The following is a 15,080-nucleotide window of genomic DNA, read 5'->3' as shown; positions in this document are numbered from 1 at the left end:
TGTCCTGTTGTTGCCATTTGTTCTAGTAGCTGTCCCTTAGGAACCCCTCCTAGGACCCCTGCTAGATTGAGCGGTAACAAATCTAATGCCTTGTAGTTGTAATTGTTGTATAGATTTTATTAGAAGCTCCATATTTGAGTTCAACAATTAGGCAAGAATCCTGGCAGCAAAGTAGCAGATTAAGGTCCTGTAAAACAATATTTTTCAAGTGGAAGAGATGAACTTGTATGGCCCGATGGAAAACATGAGAATAGAATGTTTAAAATCTATGCCTTTACCTCTTCTAAAATATTTGGGGAATGATATGTAGTACAACTTGGCAAGAAGGTGCATTTTGGGTTTAGTAAGGAGTCGCAATATGAAGAACTAATAAATCTTTTGGAGAATCTGGCATATGTGTTCTACTTAGTATTATAAATATCAAAAAAGGATGTTTCCCATCTGGTTGGTTGACACTGTTTTTATTTTGAAATTAAAACCCATTGGTAAGGTGTTTGGTTAATACATTTTACACAAGGATGTCACTTGAAAGAGGGAAACGTGTACTATAAAGGCAACCTTCATAATTTTGGCAAATGGAAAAACCCCAGATATTATTTTTGTCTATATATAACTTCTAATAGCCATATATATTAGGAATATGGAAATTGAATTATGACTTGAATTTTAATATTTTAAAAATGATCCCCATCCTTTCTTATTTCATTTGTGTTAATTATTTTTCCCCTGGTTTTAATTGTGGGTGGGTCCCTGCCAATCAAGCAAAAATATGCTTTTTGTTTTGGCTGGAAATGGCCTTCTTGTATGGGAATGGCCAAGAAATGCCCAGACAATATTTCCTGTTCAGTTCCATATAGGAAACAGTTAGTAAATGTTTCAGGGTCATTTTCCAGCCACTTTGTAATCAGTTCTGTACTAGAAATGTTTCTGGTATGGAAACGATGGTGGGGGTAGGAGGAAGTATATTTTGGTAACTCTGTCAGATAGGCTTCTCTAACATTATGCATGAATGTTAGATAAACCGTGTGTACTTCCCAAGTTGTATGAGTACCACTTATCTAGAAGTTTGATCCCTAAGCTTCTCAAGAGGAAAAAAATCAACAATTTACATATCTCTTGCATAAATTAAGTTGGATCATTATATGATGCACATGGCATTCAAACACGGTATTAATCTAATATAGTAAATGTGGGATTTATTTTTGCTGCTTGTATGACTACTGATCGAAATTTTAGTTATGCTGTTTGGTTTTCCTTTTCTAACTCTATTATCTGCCTTGACAGGTTCTTATATGTCGAAATGAGGCTGAGAAATGTTTGATAGAAACATCCATTAATTCTCTTCGCATAAGTATTAAGGTAGTTTATATGGGATCCTTTCCTTTGTTCTTCTAATTATTTCATTTTGATCATAACATTTTTTCTAGAATTATTCTTCTCCCACAATAAATAACCAAATTCTATCTAGATGGATGGCCATTACATATTCATAATATACAGTTTATAAATTCAAAGTTACAGGATAGGAAAAATTCTTAATGGTGCAGATTCTGCAAGCATTGCACTTGTGACTTTACGTAATCCTTCCCCCATCATGCTGGCCCATAAATCAAATTATTAGCTTGATTTGCTAACCTGCCTAGATAATTTAGCAGACAATAAACTATTAACCTTTTGAAGTAGTGTTAGCAAAAGAGAAGACAACAACATTTTAAGAGGTAGAATAATACCATCTGTGGAAGCATGGACTTCTTTATTTGGAAACCTTTATTTTTCTTGTTTGTAATATTCATCAGGACAATAAAAAAGCCAGATTATGGGTAGACAAATAGGCTCTACATATGTGTAATTTGCATTTTTAAACAACAAAGTTATGGATAGGAAAAGTTCTCAGGGGTGGAATATTCTGCTAGAATTGCTTCAGATTCACTTTACATAATGATTTTCCCATCATGCTGGCCCTTAAATCATGTCCTTAGCTAGATTCAGATAAACGATTTAGTAGGGAACAAACCATTAATTTCCTGAAGTATCATCCAGAAAAGAAAAGAAAAAGTCATTCTAAGAGGAAGCACAACACCAAATGTGTGCATGCATGTGTTAACTTTTTGTGTAACATCGGGAGTTATTCTTGCACGGCTAAATGGTATTTAAGTCAGCCTAGAAGCTAAGAAACTGGATTCGTCCTCGCCCCCCAACATGTCCAGAATCCCACGTGCCAGACACGATTCTCTGGGACATGTGTTCGATTTGTGGCTCGAGCGTGCCCCGATTTCGGGACACAAGTCTTTTTAAGCCCAATTTGGGCCAGTTTCTCCTCATTCTTGTGTCTCTCTCTTTCTGTGGGTATGTGGGAGCGAGTAGCAAAGGGTTTAGGAGTGCTTTGGAGGTGATTCAAGCAACTGATGAGTGCGTTTTGCTTCCATTTTTGCTAGAGCAGTTTGCCTGTCCATTTTGTTTACATGCTAGTGCATTTTTTCTTTATTTTTTTACAGCAACGAATATGTTAATTCTCTTAACTTGATAACTGTTTGTGTTACCTTTTACTTATTAGCCTTGTTCCTTATTATTCCAATGTGCAATACATCAAACAACTACCAAAACAGTAAGAATAGTGACACAGTATATAGGTTGCAAGCCAGGGCCAAAACCCCTCCTCTTGAGGGGAAAACCTGTAAATCTCTTCTTTATCTTTCAGATCTTTCAATTGACAAATACCATGACCTAGACTTAGAAAAATACCCTCCAAGATCAAGTCTACCACGGCCTCCAGCTGCAATGTCTTCGACCTCCTAGTGGATTCAAAAATTCTGCTCCCCAACAACTGCTGCTGCTCCTCTAGGAGACTTCGATCTCCCTCTAGTAGCCTTCCTCTTGACTTCGCTTGCCTTGCCTTGAGTCCTAGGGCTAGAAGGATGCCCTAAGAGACCTTCACTTGCCTTCCCTTCTCTTCTCCTTCAAAATCGAACCCCAAAAGATCCAGCGCAGAAAAAAACCTAACTCCGACCTTCCCAGAAGAATAGATAAGGCCCATAAACTTCGACCTCTTCGACTTCCTCTTCTTCGCATTTCCTTCTTGACTTCTTCTTCTTTTGCTTCTTCTCATAAGAGATGAGTGAGTGAGTGATCCAAATGGAGGACAAGTTCCTCTTATTTATAGGCTTCTTTAAGGTTGGACGTGGCTCTTCATTTAGGCCGACTTGGCAGTTCATTAGGCTGACTTGATCTTGGAGGTATTTTGACACTTTAAAGACAAAATCATTTTTTATTTACACTTTACAATGTGCCCATAGGGTCTTCAATATATGACAATGACTCTTATACCTAGGACAAACCCTAGAAGCACTCAATGGGTGCTTGACCTATAAAATAAAAGAACTTGAGCATGAAACCCATGCTCCAATAATAATAATTTCTTTTTCATTTTATATTTACAAGAATACATTTGATACATATGAATACCGAACCTAGTTACACATTTTTCAACACTCTCTCTTAACTAGGGAGGTATTCATAAGAGGTACATGGTCATTCTCAATCTGAAGAGATCTAATAAGAAAAGTCGGATTGGTAACCCATCTGTCTAGCATCATATTAATCAACATTGTCACATAGCAAGGCCTTGACTAACAACTCTATCTCTCCACAAGATCAAAGCACAATGCTGGCGAGACCAATGATATATATAGACACCATCATCATTGTCTCCCAAGGTACATACCCCACATGGGTGTTCACATAGTATGACCTCCCATTGGACTATTCTTATCTTGGGTAGCTAATTCTCAAAGAATATCGGTCCACGACTACTCTTGTCTTGAATGCCCTACCACATTCTCAAAGCGTATCGAATGCTAGATGGTTACCCAACCTTCCATTATTTCTTCCCAAGTGAAGACATGAATGTAATGTCTATCTCTCCCTCTTAGGGAGGACAAATCCACTAAACCAAGCTTGTCCATTAAGTATACAAGCTTCTTGTTCAGAAGTGATTTCGTCAATATGACAACTACATGCTCATCAATGGAGATATACTGTAGCTGCAACACACCATTTTGTACTAGCTCTCAAGTATAGTGATACATGTTGTTTATATTCTTTGTCTTTCCATGAAACACTGGGTCCTTAGAAAAATGAATACTAGTGTTATCACAAAGTATCATTGTAGGCTTCATCGGTCCTTCAAACAAGTCGGATAGCAGCTTCCTTAACCAGATTGCTTCTATGCTTACTTCACATGTTGCAACATATTCAACCTCAACACTACTCAAAGCAATGGTGTCTTGCTTTCTACTCATCCATGAGACCATGGAGGATCCTAAACTGAGACATCCTCTCATAGTGCTTCTTCCATCCTGTTCATTGCCTCTCTAGTCGAAATTTGTAAACCCAATCAATTGGACATCATTCCTTTTATCATATTTCAGACAATAGTTGATGGTTCCTCGCAGATATCTCAGAATATGCTTTGCTGCTATCCAATGATCATGCTTCAACTCCACTTGGAATTGATTGAGTACATTTACTGCAAAACATATGTCTGGTCGAGTATTCACCAAGTACATCAATGAGCCAACAAGTTGTCTATACCTGGAAGGATCCACAAGGCTTGATTCAGAACTCCTTAGTCTCTTCAAGTTTGTGATCATCAGAGTGGTCATAGGTTTACAGTCCATCATGTCGAACTTCTTTAGAATCTCGATCACATACTTTCCTTGACCCAAATAGATTTCATTCGGTCCTTGCCAGACTTCTAGTCCCAAATAGTAATGCATCAACCCTGTAAGTTTTTGGTAGCATCGGGAGTGCTCTAGCCTTGAAAATTGGTGGAGAGGCTAAGGCACATGAGTTCTAAAGAACCCAAAAACCGTTTGGTGAAATTCCACCCAGATTGTATTTTATTAAAATAATTAATATTTTTAATGGAGTTCCTAAGTCTAAACTTAGGGAAATTAAAATATTAATGGGTTTTAATCAAAATATGGGTGAGAATGATATAGAAGATGAATCAAGTCATGTTTTAATCTTAGCCGTTGATTAGAGACTTAATCTCGGCCGTTGAAGACTCAACAGGAAAAATATAAAATGGAGGCTTGGGGTTCATTTGAAAACACAGAGAGAGATTGAGGAAATCGATTTTCTAAGGTGAGAAGTTCTCAGGAGGAAAATCGATTGGGGAGATCTTGCAGCTGAGGGGCAGAGAGAATCTGAGAGAAGGAATTTCCGAAAAATACAGAACAGAGAGGCGGAGAGAGCTTGCAGAGAGGCAACGTAATAGTTGGATGAGCTGACGCTGGGCCAGTCTGGGCCCACGCAGGCCTGACGCAGAGCCAAAAGGGCCAGCGCAGAGCAAAAAAGCTGTCTGTCACGCAGAACCTAGAACTTCCTGAACACCTCGAATTGCTGGGAACTGCCAGAATTGCCGGGAGAGATGACGCAGAGGGCAGAGAAGGTGACGCAGGAATAGTCGGGGTTAGCCAGTCTTGTGCTGGATCAGCCATAATTCTACGGGATGAAGTGAGGTAAAACTCACTCAGATTTTCCACCAGTATTTTCTTTGTAAAGGATTGCTAGATGAGCATCCTAGATTGTATTCAGATATTTACTGCCAATAATAAGAATCCTCAAATCTGCTGCACCGATTTTCCCACATTGGGTTTTTCTGGGGACAATTGTCCAAAAACAAGTGTGTCAATGTGATTGTTCATATGCTGACGTTTCTCTTTCCTTTCAATTTTCAGTTCTAGTTTGTGAAATCTGCAACTGAATTTATTTTGGTATTTATTGAAGTATTGGTAAATAACTTATCATAAATAAGTAGGAGAAATAAATAGATTATTGCAGTAAATTTTCACATGGTATCGGAGCAAGGTTCAGGTAGGATGGAAGCAAAGAAAAAGGGTATGGAGAACATTAGGGATCAGAATATTTCCGAATTAGCTTCCAGGCTGGAAGAGGAGTTTGCTTGCCTATCAAGTTTTGCATCAGCCGAGGATTGGTACATTGATAGTGGGGCTTTAGCTCATATGACTGGAGAATGAGAATATTTCTCTACCTATCAGGAGGAACAAATGAACTTTCAAATCACAATGGGTAACAGGACAAAGTGCACCTCAGTAGGAAAAGGAACCTGTAACGACCACAAGTTGTATACGCAACGAAAATATTTAAAATACTTCGTAAACAAAGATATCCATCGTAGGATGGTAATTGTAATTACATATTGTATAAAAGAATTGATATAGGATGATACAAATGAGAATGAGGGTCTTGTATATATAGCCAAGTAAGTACCCTTTCACGAACAGGCATGTCTCTAAGACATGCCTTTTCATTATTAACTAACTAACCATTAGTTAATTTACTTATTATTTATTATTATATTTATATTATTATGATTATTATTTATTATCTATTTTTACATAATTTATGTTCATAACATTGCCTTCTCCTTCAAAAAAGCTTTGTCCTCAAAGCTTGTTGATGAAAGGACTTGATCTCTTTTCCTGCTATGAGCGTCTTTCTTGTGCCATTCAGCTATGCAAAGATCCAGTCCAACATCAGCGCAACAAACACATTGAACTACACATGCATTTCATCAGAAAGCTCATTCATGACCATGTTCTTGAAGTGCAATATTGTCCAACAGATGATCAGGTTGCAGACATCTTCACAAAGGCTCTCACAGAGGCGAAGTTCACTAAACTTCGATATATGCTTGGAGTTCAGGAAGTTGTCACTAAGGGGGGATAGGCTCTAGTGCCTCCTTCCTTCTCCTATTGTGTCATATTTGTAAATCCTTCAATCCTATCCCAAGTTGTTCTTAAGGGGGGATGTTAGGATATTCCGACACATAGGATATAGTTAAGTTCAACTTGGTCTAGAGTAGAGTTAGGTATAGAGTTAGGTAAAGTGTGTTTTACCGTTGTACATTTTGTAACTTACAATCCGACGGTCACGATATGTAGTGATCCAACGGTTCATTCTCTCCTCGGTATTACCGACACTTGATCCGTGGCTTGACACCCGATTGGTCCATGAGTTCTATTTAAAGCGCATGGAGGGTCATTGTTCGGGTAATCCGTGCATGAGAGAAGCTTATGTAAATTTTCATTCTTTGATTAATAAATTGCCTGTAGTAGCCACGTTGGCGCAGGCCGTGGACTGTTTCCCTCCTTGCACTTTGAGGGTTTTAACCACGTCAAAAATACTGGTGTATTGATTTGAGATCTGGTTGTGAGCGGTGTCCTTTTGGTGTTCTTTCTGAGGAACTTACCCTGTAAATTCCTACACTTGGAACAGTCATCCTTGTCGATACGAGTTGATATGATCCTCTAAGTGACAAACAAAACTGTCGCACTGAGAAGGGATCAGACCATCCTAAATTAATCTTCTGTCGAATCTTGTAGTGACTGGAAACTTGTGATGAATTGTTATCACATGAATGGACTGCATTGACATTAGTATTCTTCGGAACATCAGGTTGTTGTTTCTGTTCTAAATACATAGCTTGATTGAGTTGTCTACTCTCGTGATTCGGATGTCGATAAGGAATTCTAGTGATTTGATTTTCCCTTATCTTGTTTGTGTTGTTATCCTGATTTATTTGAAGCATTGTTGTTGTTGAATTGATTACTGAATCCTCATTTGGAGTGTTCATCGTTTGAATGGCAACCTCTGAGTATGTCTTTACTTCAGTAGGATTTGGATTTGCCTGAACTGTGAGATTAGTGGGATCGATGTTTGTTTCTTCTTCCCCAACTTGGACTATTGCATCTAGCGATTTTGATGCTTTTTTTGCAACAATTTCTTCGAACCTATGCATCAATGATTTCTTATCATCTTTAAGTTTTTTAATATGTTTGAGCAGATTTTGGTTATGATTTTTAAGACGTAAGCATTCCTCATTTTCTGAGTCAACTTTATTTTGGCCTTCACGCTTCTCATCTTTTAAACACTTGATTTGTTCTACTAATGTTTGGTTAAGGCTCTTTAAACGTAAATTTTCTTCTTCTTGTTCTAATAAACGCTCCTTGAGTTCCTTCTTTGATGCTTTAGCTTTCTTGACTTGTTCGAGTAGTTTTTCTTGGTGATCTCTGAGGTGCGAAATTTCTTTGTCTTTGCTGCAGATGACTTCTTCAAGCTCTTTTTGCTTCTTTGATATAGTTTTTTTCGTTATCTTGAAACATCAAGTCTGAGATATCCTTAAGGTCTTCTAATGAAGATTTTATTGATTTTGATTTACTTGTTATGTCTCAAAACGTGACCATCTTCCCTTTATAAGGAAACATCAAAACTTGTTTCTCTATGTTTAACATGAATGTACCCAAATTCTTAAACCAAGGTTGAATGAGTATGATGTCACTACCCATCTTTACAACATGAAATTGAAATATGTACTCATAATGACCTACTGTCATTTGTAAATCACTAATGTTATGCTCTTTTTGGTCGTTACAATGGTATCAAAGCTACCTCTGATCTGGCCTTTGGCCAATAGCCTTTGTCAACATTGTTGCCGTCATGACTCAAGCGCTTCGCTACGAGGTGGGAGGTTCTCCAGTTCGCCATTTGGCCTTTGGCCATTAAAAATAAAATAAAAATAATATATATATATATATATATATATATATATATATATATATATATATATATATATATATATATATATACAAAAAAAAATTAAATTCAGAAAAAGCACTGGTTCAGGAAACGCTGGTCTGACAGCGTTGTGGGCTCCAGTGGCCACTGTTATATGCTGTTTTTGGCAGGTGCATTATACAATTTTTATGAATAATCTGTTTTGTTTTTTTTTTTTAACAAATTTTATTATTATTAATATATAAGTTGTTTTTATATATATATATATTTTTTTTAAACATTTAATTTTTTTATAATTTTTTTTTGAATTTAATTTTTTTATATGTATGATATATATATATATATATTTTATTATTTTTTTAATGGCCAAAGGCCAAATGGCGAACTGGAGAACCTCCCCCCTTGTAGCGAAATGCTTGAGTCTCGACGACAACAATGTTGACAAAGGTTGTTGGCCAAAGGCCGGATCAGACGTAGCTTCGATACCAATGTAACGACCACAAGTCGTATACGCAGTGGGAATATTTAAAATACTTCGTAAACAAAAACATTCATCTTAGGATAGTAATTGTAATTGTATATTGTATAAAAGAATTGATGTAGGATGATACAAATGAGAATGAGGGTCCTGTATATATAGCTAGATAAGTATCCTTTCACGAACGGGCATGTCTTTAAGACATGCCTTTTCATTATTAACTAACTAACCATTAGTTAATTTACTTATTATTTATTATTATATTTATATTATTATGATTATTATTTTTTATCTATTTTTACATAATTTATGTTCATAACAGAGCCGTTATATTCCAGATAGCAGCAAAAGATAGTCTTCGGGCCACGAATATACTGCATGTGCCAGGTATGGGAATGAATTTGATTTTTGTCTCTCAATTACAAGATAAGGGATATGATGTATACTTCATTGGTAATAGAGTATATGTCAAGCATCCAAGGTGGAAAAAGAGGGCCTAGATTGGAACTCGAAGCAACAGATTATACAAGTTGCAAATTGAGTTTCCTATGGCACTGATAAGCATTAATGTTGATGGAGAAAAAGAATTAAATGAGCTGTGTCATAGGGGGATGGAACACTTACACCATGGGGCGTTACAGATGTTCAAGGAAACTGTTACGGGGGTTCCAGTGCTTATTACCTAGCATGATGATACATGCAGAGGTTGCGTGCTAGGTAAGTACGCCAAAGCAGCATATTCCAGAAGCAACAATAGAGCTAAGAGTGTATTGGGGTTAATACACTCAGACATTTGCGGTTTGATGTCTACAAGGGCCATCAATGGCGCTGAGTATTTTGTTACCTTCACAGATGACAGGAAAACTTGGATCTATTTCTTGAGAACCAAGGATGAGGTCTTTGATCCACTTAAAGAGTTTAAGGCTCTAGTGGAAAACTTGACAGGAAGGAAGATCAAGCTATTGAACTCAGACAATGGCGGAGAATACACAGATAAGAACTTTACTAATTTCTATGTAAGAGAAGGGATCCGAAGAGAATGGACAACACCCTATAATCCAGAATAGAATGGAGTCGCAGAAAGGAAGAACAAAACTATTGTTGGAGCAACAAAGGCGATGTTATATGATCAGAATCTACCCAAGTTTTTATGGGTGGAAGCATGCATCGCGATTGTACATTCCAAGCAACAATAAAGATTATAGGATGGCAGGATGCGAAGTTCATGGAAGATAGAGCCTTCAAGAAATCTCGTGAGATGCCATTTGAAGAACAAGATGAGGATGCTTCTCTAGTCCAACAATAGGGATCAGATGTGGCAGGAAGACAAGTATCTGGTTCAAGAACGGTAACTAGTACTAGCATCTCCTTGAGAGAAGAGGAGCCAGGAGTGTCACAACAGGTATATGAAGAGGAACAGATGGAACCTCCCACCACTAGTGGAAGAAGTAGCCGAGAAGTACGACAGACTCTGAGGGACGCAGAGGAATTCATTGGAGCTCCTAGAGCCAAGAAAAGGCAGCGTAGACAACCTGACAGGTACCAAGCATTGGTAGCTCAGGTCGAAGAACCCTCTAGTTTTCAAGAAGCCGTACAACACCAGGTATGGGTGGATGCCATGGTAGAAGAGTACAGTTCTATCATGACAAACGATGTCTGGGAAATTGTACCAAGACTAGAGAACAAATCAATTGTAGGTTCAAGATGGATCTACAAGATCAAGTATGCTGCAAATGGCAGCGTAGATAAGTACAAGGTTAGGTTTGTTGCAAAAGGAAGGAATAGACTATGAGGAAACCTTTGCCCCAGTAGCTCGATATACCTCTATCAGATCCATTATATCCCTTGCAGCACAGATGGGATGGGAGATTCACCAAATGGATGTCAAGACAACGTTCTTGAATGGGGTGATAGAAGAAGAGGTATATATCGAACAACCAGAAGGTTTCGAAACACATGAAAAGAGAACTCGTGCAAGTTGAAGAATGCCTTTTACGGGTTAAAACAAGCATCCAGATCTGGGTATGGTCGAATTGATAGCTACTTACAACAGTTGGGATTCATCAAGAGCGATGCTGATCCCAATCTTTATTATCTACTAGTAGAAGGTGAGCCGTTGATTTTGGTATTGTATGTGGATGATCTATTTTTGATAGGATCATCCAGACTCATAGAGGATTGTAAGAAGAACCTGGAAACTGAGTTTGATATGAAGGATTTAGGGCTAATATATTATTTTATGGGATTGGAAGTTTGGCAGCAGGATGGTGAGATCTTCCTTGGCCAAGGAAGATATGCATCAGAAATTTTGAAAAGATTCAAAATGCAGGATTGTCGACCTATGGCTATGCCTATGATTACCAATTGGAAGAAAATAGATGCTTTGGGAGACAAGGAAGTGGACCCCACCTTATACAGACAACTCATTGGGTCACTTATGTATCTGGTCAACACTAGGCCAGACTTGTGTTATGTTGTCAACACCCTTAGTCAGTTCATGGTGGAACCAAAAAGGGTGCACTGGGCAGCAGCAAAGCACATTCTCAGGTATGTACATGGAACAATAAATTTTGGATTAAGGGACACCAAAGGCAATGATATCGAATTGAGTGGATTGACTGATGCATATTGGGTAGGAAGTTCAGTAGACAAGAAAAGTACCACTGGGTATTGCTTCGATATTGGATCTGGGATGACCTCTTGGTGCAGTAAGAAGCAAAAGTCTGTAGATCTGTGCTCCGCTGAAGCTGAGTATATGGCAGCTAGTAAAGCAACATGTGAAGCTATATGGCTCAGGAAACTGCTTGTAAATCTATTCAGGAGAAGGATGGAAGCAACAAGGATCTTCTGTGATAATCAGAGTTGTATCAAGCTCTCTGAAAATCTAGTATTTCATGATCGCTCCAAACACATCGATATTCGGTGTCACTTTATCAGAGACTGTGTTCAACATGGAGCGGTACAGTTGGAGTACACTCCCACAGGAAATCAGGTGGCAAACATACTCACCAAGGCTCTAGGAAGAGCCAAGTTTGTTCAATTTTGGAACAGATGGGTATGTTTGGAAAATCCCTTTCAATAGAATGATGCAGCGTTTGAGAGTGAGCTGTAATACAGATGCAACAGTGGAATCGACAGTGTCATGGGCAGCAGTAACATAGTGTTGGTGGCAGCAACAATGCAGAAAGGAGATGCTTCAGAAACAGAGCAGCATGATGGTGGACATTGTTGCTAGAGCACTTTCCTCGCTAAGAGGGAGTGTTAGTTTTTGGTAGCATCGAAAATGATCTAGCCTTGAAAATTTGTGGAGCTGCTAAGGCACATGAGTTTTAAAGAACCTAGAAACCATTTGGTGAAATTCCACCCAAATTGTATTTTATTAAAATAAATAATATTTTTAATGGAGTTCCAAAGTCTAAACTTAGGGAAATTAAAATATTAATGTGTATTAATCAAAATATGGGTGAGAATGATCTAGAAGGCGGATCAAGTCATGTTTTAATCTTAGCCGTTGATTAGAGACTTAATCTCGTCCGTTGAAGACTCAACAAGAAAAGTATAAAATGGAGGCTTGGGGTTCATTTGAAAGCACACAAAGAGATTGAGGAAATCGATTTTCTGAGGTGAAGAGCTTTGAGGAGGAAAATCGATTGGGGAGATCTTGCAGCTGAGGGGCAGAGAGAATCCGGGAGAAGGACTTTTTGAAAAATACAGAACAGAGAGGCGAAGAGAGCTTGCAGAGAGGTAGCGAAATAGCCGGGAGAGATGATGCTGGGCCAGTTTGGGCCCACGCAGTCCTGACGCAGAGCCAGAAGGGCCAACGCAAAGCAGAAAAGCTGCTTGTCACGCAAAATCCGGAACTGCCGGAACAACCGGGAGAGCTGACACAAAGGGCAGAGAAGGTGATGCAGGGCTGACGCATAGCCATCGCAGAAATAGTCAGGGTTAGCTAGTCTTTTGCTAGATTAGCCGAAATTCTGCAGGGTGAAGTGAGTAAAACTCACTTAGATTTTCCCCTAGTATTTTCTCTGTAAAGGATTGCTAGATGAGCATCCTAGATTGTATTCAGATATTTACTGCCACCGATTTTCCCACATTGGGTTTTTCCGGGGACGATTGTCCAAAAACAAGTGTGTCAATGTGATTGTTCATATGCTGATGTTTCTCTTGCCGTTTAATTTTCCGTTCTAGTTTGTGAAGTCTGCAACTAAATTTATTTTGGTAGTTACTGAAGTATTGGTAAATAACTTATCATAAATAAGAAGGTGAAATAAATCAATTATTGCAACAAATTTTCACAAGCCCAAGATCCTTCATGGCAAATTCCCTTCCAGTTGCTTCTTACATTATTGAATTCGACCTTCTACACGTTTCAAGAGAAGATCATCTACATACATAAGAATAATTACAGGTTCATTGTTTACAACCTTAATATAGAGGTTCGAGTCAACAAAGCTTTTTGTGAAGCCTATTCTTTGTAGGTATGCATCCATTCTAGCATACCATGCCCTTGGTGCTTGCTTGAGGCCATATAATGCTTTCTTCAATCTGCAAACATATACCTTCCTATCTTTGACTTCAAATCCCAAGGGTTGTTCTATATAGACTTCTTCATCTATAGTGCCATTCAGAAACACAGTCTTGACATCCATTTGGTGGATGTTCCATCCCATCGATGTTGCCAGAGAGACTAATGATCGAATCGTTGTATATCTTGCTGTTGGAGAAAATGTTTCTTCATAGTCGATGCCTTCAAGTTGAGAGAACCCTCTAGCCACAAATCTTGCTTTATACTTATCTATACTTCCATCAGCTGCATGCTTGATCTTATAGATCCACTTGGAAGTAACCACAGATTTGTCTTCGGGCCTAGGTACGATCTCCTAGACTCCATTCTTCATTATAGATTGATACTCTTCATTCATGGCATCCTTCCATTCTTGATGTTTTACAGCCTCTTCAAAGGTGGATGGTTTTGCTTCTATTAATTTTGTCATGTATGAAGCATACCCATAATATTTCTTGTGTCTCTTACTTTCTCTAAATGATCCTTGTGCTGCCCCATGACCTTCTGCATCAAGTAGCGTGGATTTCAATGAATTAGGTCTTTTCCTTGTTTCTGGAATGACCACGGGTTGAACAGGTTCACTTGGTCCTTTTTCTTCATGGTGTGTTCCTTCTCCTTCCTTGTCAACTTCCTCCTCAAATATCAGAAGTTCTTCGTCATCAGAATCCATGGAATGTTCTTTTGACTTGTTGAATGCTATACTCTCATAAAATATGACATCATGACTAACTTCAATGTGATGTTCATCTCTCATATAGATTTTGTAGGCCTTTGATGAGTTACTATACCTAACAAAAGTCCCCTTCATACTGGAAGGATCCAACTTCTTTCTTTTGTCGTTTGGTATATGAATATACACAGGACACCCAAAGATTTGGAGATGATCTACAAATGGCTTGTTCTCAGTGAACACTTCTTGCAGAGTCTTGTTATCTATAGATTTGTGAGGACATCAATTTTGAATGTAGACTGCTGTCTTGGTTGCTTCTCCCCATAGAAACTTTGGTAGATCTTGATTGTTTAACATTGCTTTTACACTTTGTTCAATGGACCTGTTCTTTCTTTCGGCGACTCCATTTTGTTCGGGATTGTATGGGACTATTAGCTCCCTCTTAATCCCAGAGCCCTTTCCAAATGCTATAATCTTTTAGATGTATATTATCCTACATTATCAGATCTTAGTATCTTGATTCTTCTTTCTGTAAGGTTCTCCACTTCAACTTTGAATTCTTGAAATTTTGTAAATACTTCATCCTTGGTTTTCATTAAGTAAACCTAGGTCTTTCTTGAATGATCATCTATGAATGTGATATAGTAGATGGCCTCCAAGTGATTTTGGAGTCATAGGGCCACATACATCAGAGTGAATAAGATCCAAGATTTCTTTTGACCATGAAGCATTGCTTCCAAATGGTCTCTTGGTATTCTTGCCCA

The 15,080-nt window shown here is 38.2% G+C and overlaps 1 protein-coding gene across 2 annotated transcripts in view; it reads left to right on the top strand.

The window, feature by feature from the left end:
• Positions 1–15,080, top strand: part of LOC149266608 (actin-related protein 2/3 complex subunit 4) — a 348,674-nt gene that overhangs the window by 181,408 nt on the left and 152,186 nt on the right. For both annotated transcript variants that reach the window (XM_089397075.1, XM_089397078.1), the window contains exon 5: positions 1,285–1,359. In XM_089397075.1, the coding sequence (XP_089253201.1) occupies positions 1,285–1,359 (75 nt within the window). The remainder of the gene's footprint in view (positions 1–1,284; positions 1,360–15,080) is intronic.

Source organism: Pinus tabuliformis, chromosome 6 (genome assembly GCF_031772625.1).
Source record: "Pinus tabuliformis cultivar Carrire ecotype Pingquan chromosome 6, CPIR1, whole genome shotgun sequence".
Classification (NCBI taxonomy): domain Eukaryota; kingdom Viridiplantae; phylum Streptophyta; class Pinopsida; order Pinales; family Pinaceae; genus Pinus; species Pinus tabuliformis.
Note: the sequence above shows the minus strand (reverse complement) of the source record. Positions and strands in the feature narration are given on the sequence as shown.